The 20,734-nt window shown below is 32.9% G+C and overlaps 1 protein-coding gene across 10 annotated transcripts in view; it reads left to right on the top strand.

Annotated features, from left to right (window-relative positions):
* Positions 1-20,734, top strand: part of Arb2a (ARB2 cotranscriptional regulator A) — a 460,304-nt gene that overhangs the window by 360,184 nt on the left and 79,386 nt on the right. For 2 of the 10 annotated variants that reach the window (XM_076857014.2, XM_076857017.2), the window contains one exon: positions 9,417-9,538. The exons of the other annotated variants lie outside the window; for them this stretch is intronic. In XM_076857014.2, the coding sequence (XP_076713129.1) occupies positions 9,417-9,454 (38 nt within the window). In that variant the 3' untranslated portion in view covers positions 9,455-9,538. Of the gene's footprint in view, positions 1-9,416; positions 9,539-20,734 lie in introns of those variants that run through there. 10 annotated transcript variants of the gene reach the window in all.

Here is a 20,734-nt window from a genome sequence, read left to right on the forward strand (position 1 = left end):
AACCACATAAAAATAAACAAAATCATTATGTCCATTTACAACTACAAAAAATTAAATGCATTTTGTAAGTATTCTACAGATTCAAATATATACAAGTGAATTCAAACATACATATATGAATATCAAACTCAGATTTTATGGGAATTTAAAAAGAAATTGGGTACAATGTACTCTTTTCAATTAGTACAGACTCTCTCTTCATTTTGAGTTACATGACCCCAATATAAGTTTCTTAGAAAACAAAACAAAAACAGCTGGATCCAGTGATACACACCTGTAATCCCTGTGACTTGGTTGGCTGAGGCAAGACGCTTGAAAGTTTGAGACCAGCCTTAGCAACTTAACAAGACTCTGTCTTGAAATAAACAACTTAAAAGGGCTGGGGATGTAGCTTAGTGATAAAGTGCCCCTGGGCTCAATCTGTAGTACAAAAAAATTACTGGTAGATTCTGTGTCTCAAACCCTCTCATCAAAACTTCCTTTCCCTCTCCTTCTCTATTCTTCTTCACCTGTTGGCCTGATTTTTCTTTCTTAAATACAGAGCTTTTTTCACACAGAATGAGAGAGTAGCTACTAAGCAGTTGTAGCATCTCCTATTCAGCTCCTATAGAAGCAACCATTTCTCTAACCTAGCAATCAAATATCACTAAAGTCAAAGAGATTGAATATTAGGATCGGCTGTGATTGGCCAACCTTAGTCAGTACCCATATCTATAAGAGTTAGGGATGAGCATGGCACTGTAATTAACAGCCTAGTGAAGACTATGGAGAGTTGAAGAGGAGTGCTTCTCGCCTTGTTCTTGTGTGAGTTTCTTGGAAAATTTAATCTATGTGACACAGTCAGATCTCAGAGAGAAGAAAAAGTGTGAGATATCTAAATACAAGATCCTATATTTTAAGCGTTGAAACTGATTCTTCAGCTGGTATTTGAATCTGGGATTCTGAAATAGAGCTAAATATTAGCACAGTACCCTAAGTTACTTTTTTTTGTATTTGCTAATTACCAAATGAAGCCCGAGGCCTTCTATATGGAAAATCTACTTAACAGTTTTCATTTCAGCTGTACCTGCACACCCTGAGGTAAAGCCCACTCATCTGCCCACCTATATTCTAAGATAACTTATTGGCATCCATTCCATAGGCCAGTTTTGACATACAGAGACTTTGTTCATTATTTCTTCATATTAATCCTTCTTTACAACCAGATTAATCTTTTCAAGGAATATTTACTAAAATATTGAGTTTCCCAGTGTTCAGTGTCTCTCTTGATTATACTTGCATTTGGTATATTTTTAACAAATAATGGTAGATCATAATAATGTGTTTTATAAAGATTTGGGGGGATTAGCCAGGGTTCTTGTATTTGTAAGCACATTTGTTCCCTATGCTTCAGGCAAAATAATCCCTAAGATGTCCAGATAATTGTATTGTTTTTTTAATTACTATAAAGACTAAAAATATAGAACTTATTTTATTACTCACAAGTTATTTTTATATCTAAATAAAATAATATAGGTACTTTGTTAAAGGACTCCTCTGTTTTGTTTTTTCCCCCAGTTTTGATTTTCTGTTTTTCATTTCCTGAATGTATGTGTATGATCTCTTTGTAGTCTGCTTTAAATCCCTTTTGAAAAGAAGTAGGGGTATTAATTAATTTGTAAATTAGTCAAATTACATTGAAATAACAGTGTATCCACTATTCTTTCTCCTCCCCTATCTTCAGACAAGGTATAAAATGTTTGATCAATGTCATTTTAATGTTTTATTGTATAACAAAAAGTTATTTAAATATCATGTAGTGACTATATTTCAAAATTGGATTGCTTTCACAAAAACAACTTATTCATTAGATATATTGATGGACAGGTCAATTTATTATAAAATATTGAATTTCATTGATTACAAGACAACTTTAATCAGCTAAAGTTTGAATACATCTTTCAATCAGTGTTATAACAAAGCATTATGTCAGGCTTAATTGGCATTATTTTTTCTTTCTAAGTGGCACAAAAAATTATGACGACTCCTAAAATCAATGGTTCTTGGATTTAATGACACATGATACCCTAATTGACTTTTATAGGCTTTTATTTTCCCAAAGAGTTTCACTTAAGTCAAATTTCTGTTGGTCAACATCTTTAAGAACATTAGGTTTGGTTTAAGAATTTTCTTTTATAAAGCCAGGTTTCTTTTTATAATGTTGATAAATTAATAATTATTCCCTAATGTACCTGTTTTGTAAAATCAGATTTTGTTGTTATATATTTTTTTAGTTGTAGTTGAACACAATACCTTTACTTTATTTATTTATTTTTATGTGGTGCTGGGGATCAAACCCAGGACCTCGCACACGCTTGACGATTGCTCTACTGCTGAGCCACAACTCCAGGAGTTTCTTAACCAGGAGTACCCTCAGGTTAATAATTCCATTTACCATGTTTTCACTATTGTCAATTATCTTGTCTGTTTTTTGTATGTAGGAAAATAAACCCCATGTCATTTAGATATTAATAATTTAAGATTTAAAAGAAACTTGATAAAATATTTCTTTCAAAGAAAAAACAATTTTCTATTGAGAACCTACAATCCTTATGTGTAAAACTATTTATATTAATCTTGATAATTCAGTTATAATTTTCTTGTTCTAAATCTCTTTGGTATGTTTCTGTTCTGATTTAGTGCCTTGTTTAAAGATTAATGTTACAGAGTAATTTACTGCAACTTCACAGATGGTATTTGAATCTTTGTAAATGGGCTTTGGAATCCTATGCCCAACTCCATATATTCTTAGGTTAACATTAATGTAAATGTGGAATTTAAAACAGTTCTAAAAGATCATGATAGAAATTTCATTATCCTCTTTTAAAAACCATAAATTCTGAAAGGATTTCATGGGCTAATGTTTTTACTTTACTAACATGTTTAAAGTATAACTAACTCTTTATATTTGTAATCACTAGTCTCTATATGTTGAAGATAAACAAAAAATATATTACATTTTTTAAACCATTCTAAAGTTATAATCACAGGGTTAGGTAGTGTTTTTATTTTTACAGCGTCCTTTATGAAATGCTTTATAGAGTCCACGAACACTCATTTCTTTTAGTGTCTTTCCTTTGATGTTTATAAAAGACCCATTCAAAACTAGAAGTAAGTGCTCCTAATGTGCACAACAGAATTTGGCTGAAGTTATTTGAAGCTACTAGCGATAACCTTTCTCTACATGTCTTCTGGGGGAAGAGTGGTACCAACAATACCCACTAAGCTGTAATTAGTGTGACTAACAACTAATATGAGAGAGCAGACTGAAGGTCACTCTTAAGAATTTGAAGGTATTAACAGGTTAAGGTTGTAGGGCATCTTACACCCCAGCTTAATCTGTTGCCTTAGTTGGTGAGGTTTGTTGAAGTCATCAGTGCCCTCTAACCCCAAGGTGTTGCTCTCTCATAATTTATTGGTCACATGCCAAGTTCCTCTTTCCTGTCTAGTGAGATGACTTTAGGAATGGCAAATTCATTTTAAATTTCTTGTTACGAGTGCCTACAGATTTTCAACTTTTTAATACAGGAGAAAGATTACACTTTAATTTGCTTTAATGTTCTTGTCCTACCAGTCTTAAACTACATTGAAATTATCCCTTTGCTATATTATAGAAAATGATTTGTTGCGAACATTTAATATGTATTATAAGAGGAACACTTAAAATTTAGCTACTAAATCAGATGTTATATAACTGATTCTAATACACACTAAATATTCCACTTTTTATGGGCTACTTCTTCAAATTTAATTGCCCACCAGTGGCTTTTGCTTATGTTTACAGTCAACTCTAATGCACTTAAATGATAAGAATTGAACAGAGGAATAAACTTTTATTTTCCTGAGATGTATTTTACCCCTCTTCTAGTATCTGGCTTTGGCTTCTTCTTCATCTCAGTATGTGATACCAACACATAAACAAGAAGAATGCCATAGAGCTTTAATCATTCTTTTCCTTTTCCCATAAAAGTCATGCATGTTATGATTTTTTCTTTAGTTTCCATCTAGAAAAACTACAATTTTTTTTTCTTTCAAAGCAACAGGCAACAAGACAGCACTATTTAGAAAGAATCAAAAGAAACTTTTTATATTACCACCTTAGTCTTAGACTATCATGGCTATTATATATATTATAGAAAATATATTATAAAAAATTAAACCCACAATATATTATAAAAAATTAAACCCACATTATTTATTGTCTAAAAATTAAACTGGGACAGGTTCCAATAACTAAATAAAGTTTTAAAGTTATAAGCATCAACCATACAACCCCAAAGAAAAAAATATTTAAAATGTACATCATCCCAGGTTTCTGGACCCATGGACATTTGAACATTTTAAAAGCACAGATGTAAAATCCATAGTTCTCATTTAAATACCACAAGAGATAATTAGAATGTTTTCTTCTCTTTAATGTTTCTTCTATTCAAGTTTCTCTTAAACTTCAGTGAATCTTCCATCTCACTATTTTATACATATTCCTCATGTGATTCTTGGATGAACTGTTTTTTGTTTTAATAGTTTTTTTATTCTAATATGTATTAGGAAAAGGTGTGAATACACATAAAAATCATTTAATGGTGTAAACCCATTATATTATGGATTGGAACTGGGAATATAGAGAAAGTAAATTGTTATAAAGAAAATGCTGGGGGATTAGGGTTATAGCTAAGTGGCAGAGCTCTTGTCAAGCCTATGCAAGGCCTGGGTTCAATCCCCAGTACCATTCTAAAGAGATGGGGGTGGAACAAAGGAAATTCTGTATATTTTAATAGTCCTGGTAGTCTGTGCATATGAATATGTGAAAGTGTTGCAAAATAACTGAAGTTGGGGAAGTAATGTTCTATCTAAACATGAAATTCCCCTAATTTTTTTCTTTTTAGTCAAGAATTCATAAGATGTTTGTATTCCTTCATTTCCACTGTTTATTTAATGTGTGTGTATGTGACAGTCAGAGTTTTCATTTTCAAAATAAGTCACCTGCTCTGGGCCTCAGTGTTGGACTAGATGATGTCTGTGGCTCATTTCCTATGGTTGTTTTTTTTTTTTTTTTTTTACCCAACTCTGGGGATTGAACCCAGGGGTGCTTTACCAAAGAATTACACCACCAACTCTTTTTGCTTTTATTTTGAGACAAGGTCTTAATAAGTTGCACCAGCTGGCCTCAAATTTGCTGTCCTCCTGCCTCAGCTTCCCAGGTTGCTGGGATTACAGACATGCTTACCATGCCTGCTTCCTGTGAATTTTTAACTGCCTACAGCAAATTAATCAGTCCTAAGTTAATAAATTCCTCAAGGATGGGAACCACATCTATATAACTTAATGTATATAACACCTAGCATAGTAACAAACCCAAGACATCATTAATATGTGCCCTTATTGATTGATTTACATATTATTCTTCTCCCTGTCCCCTCCCCAGTACTAGGAATTGAACCCTGGAGGGCTCTACCAGTATCTCACTAAGCGGACAGACTGGCATCAAACTTGCAATCATCCTGCCTCAGCCTCCCAAATCACTGGGATTATGGGCATATGCTACCATGCCCAATACAATTTTGTTCTAATAACAATATGTTCTAATAACAAATTTAAGAATCTTTTTGCTTACCCCAAACTAATAAGGAATTTTAATACTCATCAATAATCTAAAACTTTTTACAAATAAAAAGGAGATGCTACTAAAGTTCACACACTGATCGAAAAATTTTTCATGCTAACATTTTTTGTGCAATGGCACCAAGGACAGAATTGGAAAGTCCTTTTTTCTCCTTCTACACTATCTTATGATTAACTGTGAGAGTAAGACATCAAAGCTGAACTGACTTCAAAGCCTGTAACACTTTTGGTTTCTAGCTATTACTGTAACCAGCTGCTTCACCCTGACAGCAATTCATCTTACAGAGCTGCCTCACCAGGTTCCACCCCTCTGCTTCTCACCTTCCCCTATCCAAACCTATCAAATTAAAACCTACCCTTTAAACAAATCTTAGAGTTAAACTAGTCCAGGAGTTTGCACATTTGCTTAATTTCAAGATTTTACCATTGAAATAGATCAGATTTTTCATTTATTTATTTATTTACTTCTTCCAAAATTATGCCTTTCATTCACCACAGGGCTTTGGTGTATATTGACATTAAATATAATGGTTTTCATTATGTTTATTTCAAAAGTATAACATATATAGGTAAGATTGTAGTTACAGCTTCCATTTCATGTAGGCATCAAAAATTGAAAAAGTGATGAGTATGGTATTTGGCCCTATAAATCATAAAATAAAAAGGAAGAAATCCAAATATTGTCACAAGTGCCTGAAATATAAATTCTTGGAAGCACTGCTTTCTCCGGTAAGAGAAATGAAGACTCTTGGATATATGGTTCTCTGTATGAAAGTTAATATATTAACATTTAAGCTTGTCCTAGTCTCTTAACCAAGTAGCCACCTTGTCATAAGGTAGTAAACTATTATGCAGGCCATTTTTTTTTTAACACTGTAGAACTCAAGTTGAAGATTTTTATTTAATGATCCATTTAAAAATCTAATGATATGACTTTGTTTGTTATAGATGTTGTTAAATATTTAGTACCATTGGGGGTATCTCATCTCATGAGGTCTAGTAGATAGAATCCACATTAAAGATTTGGTACCAAAGGAACTCACAAAGACCTACTTAATGATATTTGTTCTAATCCTAAACCAGATATGACATTCTAAATACACATTAAGACAAAGACTTTGGAGCTGTGGTTATAGCTCAGTGATAAGAGTTCTTGCCTAGCATGGTGGTTTGATCCTCAGCACCACATTAAAATAAAGGTATAATAAAGGGAGAGATTTTTTAAAAGACAAGGACTTTGATGTCAGATTATGGAAATTAGATGGGGTTAGTATAATATCTGAATTGTTTTAAGAAATGAAATAGGCTTCATTGCAAACTGGCAAACTTTTCATCTTGTGTAGTGCTCAAATAAGGCCTTAATGACCATCTTCCAGAACTTTATTTTTCCTTGGTGCTGCAGATTGAACCCAGAGTCTTGTTCATGCTAGGCAAGAGCTCTACACCTATACCCTCTGCCACTTTTCAAGAATTTGATAGAGGTAATTCTTATGTTGGGTAGATTAGACAAAAGAATCTCTATAATTAGTCTACTAAAATTATAGGGTTCTATGTTTCTTAAAGGACATGAGGAAATAGGATTGAAGATTAAATGATGGTAATAGCATATAACTATTGACTGGAGTTCCGCAACTAGATGAGCTTTACAAAGAAGTCATAAATAAACTAGGATGGCACATGCCTATCCTCCCAATGACCTGAGAGGCTGAGGCAAAGGATCACAAGTTCAAGACTACCCTAGACTTATCTAAAAATGTAAAGGGCTGGAAATGTAGTTCAGTGGTAAAGCACCCTTGGGTTCAATCCACAGTACCACAATAAATAAATAAATAAGTCTTAAATTAGTATCTGAAAAGGATTTGAAAAGGAAGAGACATGAGTCTCAGTATATAATGGAAAGAAACAAAATGGTACACATATCTTCTGGTGCTGAATTTTGGAATAGAAAGGAATCTACTCTGAAATGCTCAAAAATGTAAACATAAGGACAATGAGAAAGGAAGAATTTTTTTTAAGAGCAGGACTCCGAATGAATTTTTAGAATGCTAGAAAGAGAAACAAAAGGAATTTCTATCTGATTTACTTAAAAAAGAACAAAATAAGTAGGAAAACAAATTAAATTTCTAGTTTTTGGAGATAGATGGTGGATATTTTTAAATGTTCAATTGGATTTAGGAAGGATATTTAAAAAGTAGTTCCTACAAAGAAATAATATGATCACAGCAGCTTATGAGCAGGATAGCTTTGCACACATCTGTCAACAAACAAGAAAGGGAGGAGCAGAGAAGAAGAGGACCTAGGAGTCACATTGAGATGTGATTAAAAAAAAGTGCACAGAAAGTTTAACAGTAAAAACAGAAGGAATATATTCATTGAAAGTGGTAAAATTCATTGAAAGTGCTAAAAATCTTATCCATAGGAAATTTCTTAATTGATAGTACTCTGTATTTTTGTTTTGTTTTTTGAGGAACATATTAATTGCATAATTGCAGAGGACTATGAAAGCACAATTTGAGTACAGAAAGATCAGAGTCACTAACCAATCTGTGGCTTTTGTCTAATCATTAAATTTCTCTAGCTCTGTCATCATTATAAATATTAGATAGTTAGGTATCTGATCATCCATAATCCTTTCCCTCCTAATTCCTTATTCACACAGAGTTAAATAAGCACTCTTTAGCCAAAGAACTGGGTTTCCCAAATAGCCATACAAAAGCTTACCACTATTCTGACCCATATTTTATTTTGAAATGGGAGTATGAACTATACTGAAATGATCATTTATAACAACATTAATTTTGTTCAACACTTAACATCATTACATTGTTATTTACTGATTGGAAATTTGTACCTATCCTCTTTTAAATGACACATCAAGTTATGAATGAAATTTGTCTTATAAATCACATGTTAATAGAAAATTTGGAGCAAGTTCAATTCTCTTGAGTATTTTATGTAACAGTTTGTACATTTATCACTGATCAGTGACATACTATCCTCAGCTAAGTGCTATTAAACCATTTACCAGTGCTTATTGGAATGAAGAGAAATTACCAACTAATTTTCCAAATGTGTAAGTGCATTTCTCTATATGTATATTATTTTGCATTCTTATTTTCTATGTATATGCCCTTTTAAGGATCCCAAATTCAGTTCTCTCTTTACTCAAAAAACGAAAACAGAGGTAAGCACTGTAGTGACAGTTCTGAATCCTTTGGCTGAAGTCCAACTTACTGGTTGTTTTGCCACACTTAGTTCCACGTGACTGAGTTGAGAAGGCAGAAGTGGCACCGCTCTGGTCATGACCACTCCTACCTCATTCTTAACATTTTCATCCTAATCTACATCCACACATAATGTACTTCTGCAGCAGTAAAAGAAGATGTAAAAATCTAGAATCAATTAACCAATACAATTTCTCAGAATGCACTGGTATTTTTTTTGTTGTTAGTGTCATTATTTAAAGCATTTGTTCAGTAGCTACTCTCATATGTTTCACATATGAAAGAGAAATTAGGAAAAAAAAGTCTCCAAAACCTAAGTTAAACATGTATGTCAAACTATTATCATAAATAGTATACATTTCTTTTGTATAAAGAATATACTTTACCCTTCATCAAGAAAAAAATGTGCCTTGTGAACAGCTGATTATACTGTGCACATTGAATCAGAATGTCAGAATCTTCTAAATAAATTGTTATTATGGAATAAGGCAGAACTTCAGCTCTGAATTTATATAATCCATTCCATTGTAGGTTTTTTCTTCATCGAAGAATACATTTCTCTGCCATAAATTGTACTGAGTATGAACAGCAGAATCATTTGAGGTTCATTGAAAATATAGAAGAACATTATGTTTCCTGTCCTTTTGTTAAACTTGGCATATTGATTTTTTTTGCACAGCTTGCAGCACAGAAATGTGATATACAGCTATGGCAAGACAAGCTAACCACATGTGAATTTGTTAAGTACTGCTGGATTAGCAGAAATTGTCTGACTGTGCAAATAGCAAGATTTGACTTCTGCAGGAACTCTTTATGACTTAATCAATTAAAATAACAAGTTTTGATTTTATTGCTCAGAATAAATCATTAGCAAAACTCATTTTTTCTTGATCATTCATTTATAAGATGTTTACATTCATTTTGTTTCTGCATTTCAAGCAAAGTAATAAATATGTAGAATTTGAACTAAAAGTTCAAAATCCAATACAGAAAGATAAAGATATAACAAATGTTACCCATTGTTTTAACAACGGTTTATAAATTTTCATGACAATGATATTCTAGATTTTTATTTACATTGTCCATGGCTCTTTTAAAATATCCCTTTAGCATTCGTGCTTTCGGTTCCTTTTAGGCTCAGAGGTAGCAAGATTTGAATTTGCTAATACTTCTTGTTGCATTTTAAAATAGAATGATGTATACAGAGAGTAGAAAGTAGAGCTGGTTTGCTCTTCTCTCAACCTTATTAAATCTTCTTCTTAAATACATCCATTAGATTGTTCACCTTTACTGACTTCAAAGAGTAGAGGTGGAGAAAGGATGAGATATAACTCTGCAAAGTGGTTTCCTGTGGTTTCTTAGAAGTGCTAATATGTTACCTATCATGTTTATAAAGTTCTCTTGAGTTCTCATAAACAAATCAAACATTGTACAGTTTTCTGCAAAATAAAACTGACAGTCTATCTAAAGTGAGAAAATGTCCATAATACATGCACATGATAATGTTGTCACCTATCTTTTGCAAATATACTTCCATAAGACAGTATCTATACATGTAGATTTCTTTCTAAAAATAAGATTTAAAAGAATTTTTTAAAAGTTTTCCTCTATATATTCTCGTTACTTTTACACAGGTAGACTTCTTCTGAAATTATATGTCAAATTTATCAGAAAGAAGTTTTTAAAAATTACCTGGTAAAAGCAAAAAGCACGATTTGTTCCCCTAATAATAAAAAAAAAAGGAGGGGGGAAGGGTTAAAGCAAAGAAGAAAGTGCCACTGGTTTGTGTTAGGTGACACTGTGCCCTGCTTGTCTAATTTGATTACACAGAGCCCCTGAAGCCTCAGGCAAAGCTGATTTTAGCTATAATCAGCTTCTTAACCTTTTGAGAACTAACGTAAACACTACCTACCAGTGGTTAATTATGTTGCTCTGCTACATACTACAAAGTGCAAAGGTAAAAGTGTAGAACTACAGTAACACATGTTATGACAAAATTTAATAAGATAACAGGATTGTGACAGAACAAGGTTCTATATATTTGATAAATTTTAAATTAATAAAGAGAGTTAAGGGTAAGCTTAAAAATATATATTAGCTATACCTTTTGTGTAAGTTCTAACTATAAGCACTGAGCATTCTTATACTACTTTTTCATTTACACTATCTTGTTCTCTGAAATCCTCTTTTAATTATATATATATATATATATATATATATATATATATATATATATACACACATATATATAGTGGATGAATACACATATATATGGATATATATTATAAATAATATATAAGAGATGAAAGAGTATTTATATATTTCTTTCATTTTTTAGAATAAACAAAAGTGGTTATAATATCTATATAAGTAGACCAAAATCCTCTTGGTTCACTTTTATAGACAATAAAAATTCGTTAGAGTAAAAATGGAATTTTTTATAGCTAAATGGAGTATTGTAATTACATAGACAAGAACCTTACTTTTTTACTTAAAACAAGAGCTCTTGATGGAGGAGCCTGATGTACCATATGGGAAATTGATATTAAGATGATTTTATTGTCTGTAGCTGGTGTAACTCTGGTGTGGTTATATGAGTAGTGGGGTAGAGAATCATAAAGATTGAATAATGTACTTAACAAGGATGTATCTTCATATCATATTTGGTGGGAAAACACCAAAAGTAATGTTCTCCTGAGTAAGAGTTGCAGGTGACCACAAGAATATATGGAGCCATACCTATATTGGTAGGCTTCAGTACCAGCAATTTTACTTGAAATTTCATAGTCTAAAAATTCTGAAGGATAGGTTCTTAATGTTCCCCAATGGTACATATTATAACAATTATCCTATGTGAAATTAAGTTAGAGTTAGGAGGAGGGAAAGCTTCAAACTAATATAATTTTTTAAATCTAAGATCAGTCCATCATACATAACATGAATATGGTATATAGTTTACATTATGCAATATAGCTTATGCTGTGGTTACCATGAGCTTAAAAAACTGCATATGAAGTAGATTTTGGAGAAGTGAGAATCATCAGCCCTTTCAGAGTTTCTGAGGCATTAGGGAGCATTCACTGAGCAGTGCAACCAACTCATTTGGCCAAACTTGGCTATGTGATGAATAAAGTTGACCTCATTAATAAATAGCTTAAAGTCATTAATGTACATACCACCTGAAATGAGTTCAGGTGACTTTTGTAACCATATATATATAGTGCTATGGGATAAATGAAGCCAAATATTAAGAAACTGTATGTTTGACCCCTTGCAGAAATGTTTTTCTAATTGAACTGTGTTTTTGTTTTGTAATTTGTTTGTTAAAAGAAAATCATATAAAACTCACTGTTGCAGCTGTTTGTTATAGGCATCTTTTAGACAAAGTCCTGTTTATTTTGCAGTGCATATTGCAAAAAATATATTTGTATAACATCCCAACATATACAGAAGGGCTGCTAGAGGCCACAGGCGTAGAGCCTCCAGCTGACTTTGGTCCAATTGGCTGCCCTGAGGCCTAAAGGATCATGATCTCTGCACAACTTATAACCTACTCAGGGCCGATCAGGATGCGGGGTGCTATTTTAAAGAAAGTAGTATACTACTTCCTGACTTAGGATGCGTTTTTTTAGAAGAACCCTCAGGAAAAATACTTCACAGAACTCTGCATCCCTGAACAATTGTTTCTTTTTAGCTTCTGGACAATGAAAATCTTATTGTTATTCTAGTAGTTCCCAAACTTTACAGTGGTATTGTCTGTGCAGTTGAGGCCTCTTCCCTGTTATAGTTAATCCAGAATGTCTAGAGTGGGAGCCAGTCATTTTCAAATATCCTCATGTCTTCACCAAGTTGGAAACTATTGACAGCAGTTGTATTCCTTCTAAGCTTTAGCCACTTGGAAGCTTAGAGCTAGATTGGTAGCTCACTTGTAGCAACCACATAGAACTGTTTACACCCATTCATTATTTTCTTATTCATTTTTGCTTTTGCTTAAATTCTTCAAAAGTTTTTGTACTTTTGTAAAAACAAATGTCAAATGTTTTCTCTGATATAAGGACACTGATTCATATTGGGGTAGGGAGGGGAAGCATGGGAGGAATAGACAAACCTTAGATAGGGCAGAGGGGATGGGAGGGAAGGGAGGGGGTGTGGAGTTATAAATGATGGTGGATTATGATGATAATTGTTATCCAAAGTACATGTATGAAGACACAAATTAGTGTGAATATACTTTATATACAACCAGAGATATGAAAAATTGTGCTCTATATGTGTAATATAAATTGTAATGTATTCCTCTGTCATATATAAAAAATCAATAAAAAATATTTTCATTAAATAAAGATTTTGTACTTTTGTAGAAATGTATAGTATTCTTTTTAAAGGCTGTAATTTACATACTATAAAATACATTCATTATTAGTGTATAATTTAGCAATGTTTTAGCAAATTTATACTTGTGAAACCATCACTTTGATCCAGTTTCAGAATATTTTAATTACTCCAAAAGGTTTGTTTGCATTCATTTGTAGTTAATCCTGCTCCCAACTCCAGCCTCAAGACAACAAACGGTCCACTTTCTCCATAGATTTTCTTTTTTCTGAAAATATAACATAGATAGAATCATACTACATGTTGTCTTTTGTGTTTGGTTTCTTTTGTTTGTGGTAATTTTAATGAGATTCATACATGTTGTAGAATGTATTGGTAGTTCATTACTTTTTATTGCTCAATAGTATTCCTTTGTATGGATATTACACATTGGAGATTGAACCCAGGATCTTATGCACATTAGGCAATCATTGAAGTACACTTCCAAGCCTTTATCAATTTTTTTAAATTCATAAAAAGAAAAATGACCAAAGAAAGAAAAAGGAAAAGTTTGATAGATTTTTGTTTATCACTGTTTTTCATTTCTAGATTATGGTTTTGGTGTCACACGTGAGAAATTTTTGAAAACCCTAGACTACAAAATTTATTTCATATTTTATTGTACAAGTTTTATAGTTTTAGCTCTTACATTTAGGTCTGTGATTTCACATTGAGTTGATTTTTTTGTGTTGGAATGTTCAATTTGAGGCATGTAGCTATTAATTTTCCTAGCACCATTTGTTGAAAAACTATCTCTTCCCTACTGAATTGTTATGGACTGTTTTTAAATGTCAGCTGACCACATGTGTTTATTAATAGACTTTTATTCAGTTTCATTGATCTCTAAGTCTGTTTTTATGCCAGTACCTTATTGTTTTGAAGACTGAAGCTTTATAATAAATTTCGAAATTAGATAGTTTAAGTTCTGCTCTTTCTTTCTTTATATCATCTTTAATTGACCTTAGCTATTTTTAGTTGACTTTTACTTCTTTTACTAAGTATTTGTAAGTTTTATTTATTTATTTATTTATTTATTTATTTTAGTTGTAGATGGACACAAAATATTTCTTCATTTTTATTTATTTATTTTTATGTGGTGCTGAGGATCGAACCTAGGGCCTCACACGTGCAAGGCAAGTGCTCCACCACTGAGCTACAGCCCCAGCCCCAGTTTTTATTTATTTTGATGCTATGATAAGTGGAACTCATTATTTTATTTTTGAATTGTCTATTGCTAGTATAAAGAATTAAAATTGATTTCTGCATTTTGATTTTATATTTTGTGACCTTACTAAAATTTATTAGTTCTAGAATTTGTTTCTGAACAACTTTTAGGATTCCCTACTTACAGGATCATGCCATCTATGAATAACAACCATTTACATTTTCCTTTCTAATGTGTATGCCATTGGTTTATTTTCTTAGCTTCCTATTCTGGCTGTAACCCCCTATACAATTTGAATAGAAATGATGAAAGCAACTCTACATTCTGATGTTTTCCTCTTCAGGGTGTTGCTGGTGTTTTTGTGTTTGTTTGTTTTTATTTTGTTCTGGTTTTAGAAACTTGCCTGAATTTAATCTTAAGTAACTGACTCCCCTTCAGGATGGGTATTTTTCTTTCTTTATTTTTAACTTATTTTTATTTTACTTGGGCTGGCTTCCTAGAGATTATTCCTTCACCTGCATAGTTTAATGGTCTCCAGTTTTTTCTTAATCACCCAATACCAATAAGACTCTGTGGATGGATTTGTGAGATACAGAGTGCATCCAAAGTTTGAAGTCTATTCTGAGCCTTTATTTTTCACCAAGCTCTCCTGGGACTTCTGCCAGTACTCAGCCTCCTAGTCAGCCCCCTGAGAAGCTCTCCTTTTTGAATTTCTTCTGGCTAGTCTACTGGTCTGCCACTCACCTCAAGTAAGACTGTTACCTCATACTAGCTGATGACATTGCTGGGAATGGGTTCCTTTTCTTCTACTCCCAATTCCAGTAACAAGCTGCAAGTTTTCACAGATAATCCTACTCTGGAAGCACTACCAGCTGCCACCATAGATTGCCACTGTTCTTACCTGTAGTTCAGCAGATTTCACCAATAAACACTTCTTAATTTGTTGTTTACCTTTTCGATTTTGTATTTGACACTTCGGTAGCTGTTTTAAGAAGAGAATTTGCCAACCTCTTCACTTGTCATCACTAGAAGTCCTGCTTGGGTTTGTTGTTGTTTTTCCTTTTCCTTTACTACGGGGGAATTGAACTCAGGGGTGCTTTATCATTGAGCTATATCCAGCTATGTTTGTTTTTTTAATTTTAAGACAAGATCTCACTAAGTTGCTTAGAGTCTCTTTTAAGTTGTTGAGAATGGCTTCAAAATGGTGGTCTTCCTGCCTCAGTCTCCAAGTTGCTGGAACCACAGGCAGTGCACATGCACCTGGCTTCACTTTTGTATGCCAGACCCCTTCTGGAGTGTGATGGAAGAGCAAATAAATACAAATAGAATCAAATAAAAAATAAAGGAAATTATAAAAATAGGAATATAAATTTCTTATGAAGCAATAATGATTTTAAACTCCTATGACAGATATTCCCAGTGTGTCTAGGACTAGAAATGTCTTAGTATTGAAATAGAGTTTTACTCTGTCAGAAAATACAAAAAAAATCCAAATCACAATTGGTGATTTGTCATTCAGATGTAAAATACATGGGATTTAGAGAGAGTGTATGTGACCAAAAAAATAGAACCAGTTGGCCCATACTGCTACCCTGGGATCCTTTATTTTCATTTTATTTTGTTTTCTAAGGTTAAACCCCAAAATTTATACAACTTTATACTGTAGGAATGTTTTAGAAAATGCAGTGATAAAACTGCCAGATTGAAGGTTTCTTAAGTGCTACTGTCCAAAATCACCAGGCATGCTTGAAACTAGTAATTCTTGTCAGAATATACACTCTCAGCGTGTGACTTTTATCTGCAGGTGGCAGAGCAAATGTTTTAGCACCAAAAAATTTAAGGTGGCAGAGGGAGGATATTTAATGTGTTTTAACCTCTTTTTATTTTTAATTTTCTTTTATTATAGCTACTTAGTTCAGGTCAAAAGCAGACTAATTAAAATGTTTACAGATCTTAAGAACTATATTTAAACTAGGAAAAAATTATTTCAAATCCATTTGTCTCATTTGTTTTTATTTAGCATATGAATCAAAGTTATTGAATCAGTGTTTCCCATAAAGATAAAATACAGTGGTATCTTATATAACTAACATCCAGGGAGTGGATTCTTCTCTTCAAGTGGCTTTTCTAGCTAACTTATAGTTAACCCTATAAACACCACAGTCACTTTTGTAACAATCCATTTTCCTAACTTAGGAAGTAATGATGTATGCATGGCTGGCAATTAGGTATAGCTAGCAAATATCACTTGTAGTTTCTGATTAATTCTTACTACATGATTCAGACCTGTAATTCTGTACATTAATCTTAATTAAGGCCTCAGGTGAAGGACAGGAGTTATAAACTCAAACCCCAATTGATTGGTGATATGCATGCAGGAATAACAGCCCAGAGTTGTCAGATTTTCTGGTTTTCCCAAAGAAGCCTTAAGTCTGCATATTTATTTGAAATTTCTCTGATTTTAAGGATTGTAACAAAAATTTAAACAAACTATTATATAGGTTAAATAAAACAGCAGCCATCCATACCAAGCCCATAAGTGACAGTTTGTGGCCTCTGGTAGGGAAGAATAATCAGAGTCCCTTCTGACAATAGCCTCTGCCAAATTTTTTGGTCCTATGTCTCTTGTTCACAAAAGCATGTATAATGTTCTCCCCAAATTATTGTCTTTACTGTGTTACTGTACAATTCTAAGGTAATGTGTTTTTATTGGAAGGTATATTGAACTAGACTTCTGCAACCTTGATTCTGGAGCTAATACTTTTAGCCTTTCCTCTATTAACTAAGCCCTGGTCTAAGCATTTTGTAATGTATTAACTCAATAAATTATAGTTTTTAGAAAAATTTTTAATTTTTTTTTAATCTTATGATTGGTCAATCATTTAACTTCTGAAACTGTTTCACCATTTGAAAAACTATAGACAAAGTAAATTTATTCTATTTTTCTTTGTCTTGTTTTGCCAAAATTGTAAATATATACTTAGGAGAATGTTCATAACTATTGAGATGATTGAATAAGTTGCCACTTCAGTGAGGCACAACCTAATCAAACATACCTAGAAGTGTTATGAATTTTTAAAAATAGTACTGTGATAATATCCTTTTTTTAACTTAAACAGAAATTGGTTTCACTAATGTCCTTTTTCATCAGAATTATAATAAATAAAGTGAAAAATAATTCTGACTACATTTTTATTAAGATAAAATTTATATATCATAACATTTACCATTGCAACTATTTTAAAATGTATAATTTAGTAACTTTCAGTACATTCACAATGTTATATAAACATCACCACTGCTTAATTCCAGAACATTTTTATAACTCTAAAAAAATAAGAAACCTGTACCCATTAGGCAGTCACTCATCATTCTCTCTTCTTTTCTTCCCCTGGAAACCACTAATCTTCTGTTTCTATGCATTTGCTCTTCTAAAAATTTCATATAAATGGAATCACAACATATGTGGCTTTTTGTGTCCAGCTTTCACTTAGCATGTTCTCAGGCTTCACAACCATGTTGTGTGTATCAATTCTTTATTACTTAATTGAAAGACATTTGAGTCGTTTTTATTTTCCAGCTGTTATTAATCGTGCAGCTGTGAACATTCATGTGTAAGTTTCTGTTTGCTATTCTTTTTAGTGTATATGCCTAGGACTGAAATCATTGGGTCATACAGTAATTCTATGTGTAACTTATTGAGGAATCACCAAACTGCTTTTCTGGCCACATTTTTGTCATAAGGTTTTTACTGCCAGTTACTGGGGGGAAAAAAGCTCATACATTGAAAACTTTTAAATTTCCAGGCCCCTCCAAAAAGTTTATCAATTAATCTCAACTATAAAGTGATTTGAGTTCAAATCTCTCTTTTGAAATTATCAAGCATTTCTCTGCAGATTTGAGTTTTCACTGGAGAGCTTTTGTTCTATACTCTTTGACCAATAGTTGCTTAATTGAAGAGTATGGGTGTTGGGGGGAGGTTAGTAACGAGAATTTGAGCTTTTTAATACACACACTGAGAGGGATGATAAGTCTTTAACTATACACACACACAATTATTTTTTCTAATTTTTGTCTTCAGTTGAATAGGACAAATGCTTTACCCTACAATTTAGAAGCATAATATCAGGAAGTTTCAGACCCTAATCTGATGTGCCTTAAAATAGTTATAAATTAGGGAGGTATCTTCCAAGTTCTCAATAACTGTGTTTTAAATTTGTTAGCCTGTCCCTGAAAAAAAGAAAAAAAAAAAAAGATCAACAGATCTCTGTTAGAACCTGGGCCAAAATATTTTTTTGACAATTGCCAGCCTTCTTTATTTAAAATGTTTGTACTATTAAAATTCCTAGGAAGTTTAAGAAATTCTTGAGAAAGTAAAATATTGGGACTTTTAAAATACTAAATGGTTTTACATATATACTTTGAAATTTTGGCCATGGTTAGCTTCCCCCATGGAGCTGAAATATTTTGTTATTGGAATTAAGCCAAATCTCCCACTTGCATGTATTTAACTTATGTTGCATGTATCCAAGCCCTGGCATTTGAATGGTCTTTTTCCTTCATCTAAATACTTTCTGGCTTGAAAAAAAATAATATCATTTAAGTTGCCTCTCTTCTCTCCCTCATCTCCACTCATAAGCAGATGTCTTCATACTATGTACCTGCAGTCTTATGAGGAAAACAGCAATCTTGGTATGGTCTAATTCAGGAGATTACCTATAGCTGCAGGCTGGATAGAATCCATGGATGAGTTACAAGGGTTAGAATAAGCCCTTTGAAATTCTGTTTTGAATTAATTGATTAAGTGAAATTAATTTATGAAGAGGAGAACCATAGCATAGCTTTTCTCATACTCTCATTCTGCCTCTTATTAATTCCCCCAAACTACTTATAGTCTCACATCTTAACACCTTTTTCAGTTTTAATTCGACAATGTAGTCTTTATAAGCAGACTCTCAACAGTGTACATGGTCCCTCAAAAGTAAAAATCTGGTGGTTCTAACAGCAGCTTAGAGAACAAAAGATCACACTTCCCAGGGTACCATTGATGCATTGGATGATACGAGATTAAGTTAGGAGTGTAGTGTCAGTCAGACTTTCAACGGCAGAATTAAAGTCATAGCAGTGCTAAGGAAATGGCAGAGACTCAGCAATACTAAGGTTGTAAGCTCACTGCAAGTTATGCTGCAGACTTGGACACAAATTACACAAGTAGCGTTTCTATCACTAATAAACTTGTTTTCTCTCATTTTCATTCTTGCCTTTCCCACCCTCTCATACTTATAGTCCTTATTTTTAGAAATAAAAAACAAAACTCAAAGTCTTTAACATTTTGTTATACTGCCTTTAATGTTTTTGTTATCAGTTATATACGTAGGTTTCCTTCACTTTCCTTGAAGCTATTTTGTGGGCATCTATAGGAAGATGCCACTGTGAAAGAGCTACATTAGCTTATTGCTTCTTAGCCCCTTGAAATTCATTCTAAAACTCACCAGCTTTGCAACCCCATGGAGACTATTGGACTTTTTTTGAGGACAGAATGAGGTAGATGCCTGTAAACTGAAGGTAGCTTCCTGTAGCACTGAGAATACCCAACCACTTGCAGAGAGGCAGTAGCCAGAGGTGGAGGCAAATGCTCAAACTGTAACATCACTTGCCACCTTTGGGCCAATGGAACTTACATAGAGTATCTTCTCCAGCAACCAAAGTGCATCTTTTGACTATTTAATCACATTGATCATTCTTTAAAATAATTTTACCTTTCATTCTGCCTCTTATTAATTCCCCCAAACTACTTGTAGTCTCACATCTTAACAGCTTTTTCAATTTTAGTTCTACAATGTAGTCTTTATAAGCAGACTCCAATTTTATCCACTTATTCCCAGAAGTGCCTTAAGAAAACAAAAATAGCACTAAGAAATCAAAATCATTGTTAGCTTCCCCCCGCCCCCCGCTCACTGGTATGTAAAGGTAAGAGGGGAACTAACCCTGTTTCCACATCTGCTGTGTGCCAATCACTTTATGTGTGTCATCTTGTTTATTCCTGAGGCTCATTTTTGTAGTGAGTATTATCTTTTTTTACAGATGAGTAAACCAACAGTCAAATAATTTATAAGTGGGGGACTTGGGTTTCTAACCCAGATCTAGTAACTGCAAACCCCACTACCTCCTCAATACTCACCAGAGGGCAGGTGGGTGTTGATTCCCAAGGTTGTGGTAGGAGCCATGTGAAAGACAAACTGTTATCTCCGAACAGTTTTTAATACTTAAAAATAAATCATCTATGTGTTTAAGGTACTTTGGGGGGAAGCTA

This window comes from Callospermophilus lateralis, chromosome 5, assembly GCF_048772815.1.
Source record: "Callospermophilus lateralis isolate mCalLat2 chromosome 5, mCalLat2.hap1, whole genome shotgun sequence".
Classification (NCBI taxonomy): domain Eukaryota; kingdom Metazoa; phylum Chordata; class Mammalia; order Rodentia; family Sciuridae; genus Callospermophilus; species Callospermophilus lateralis.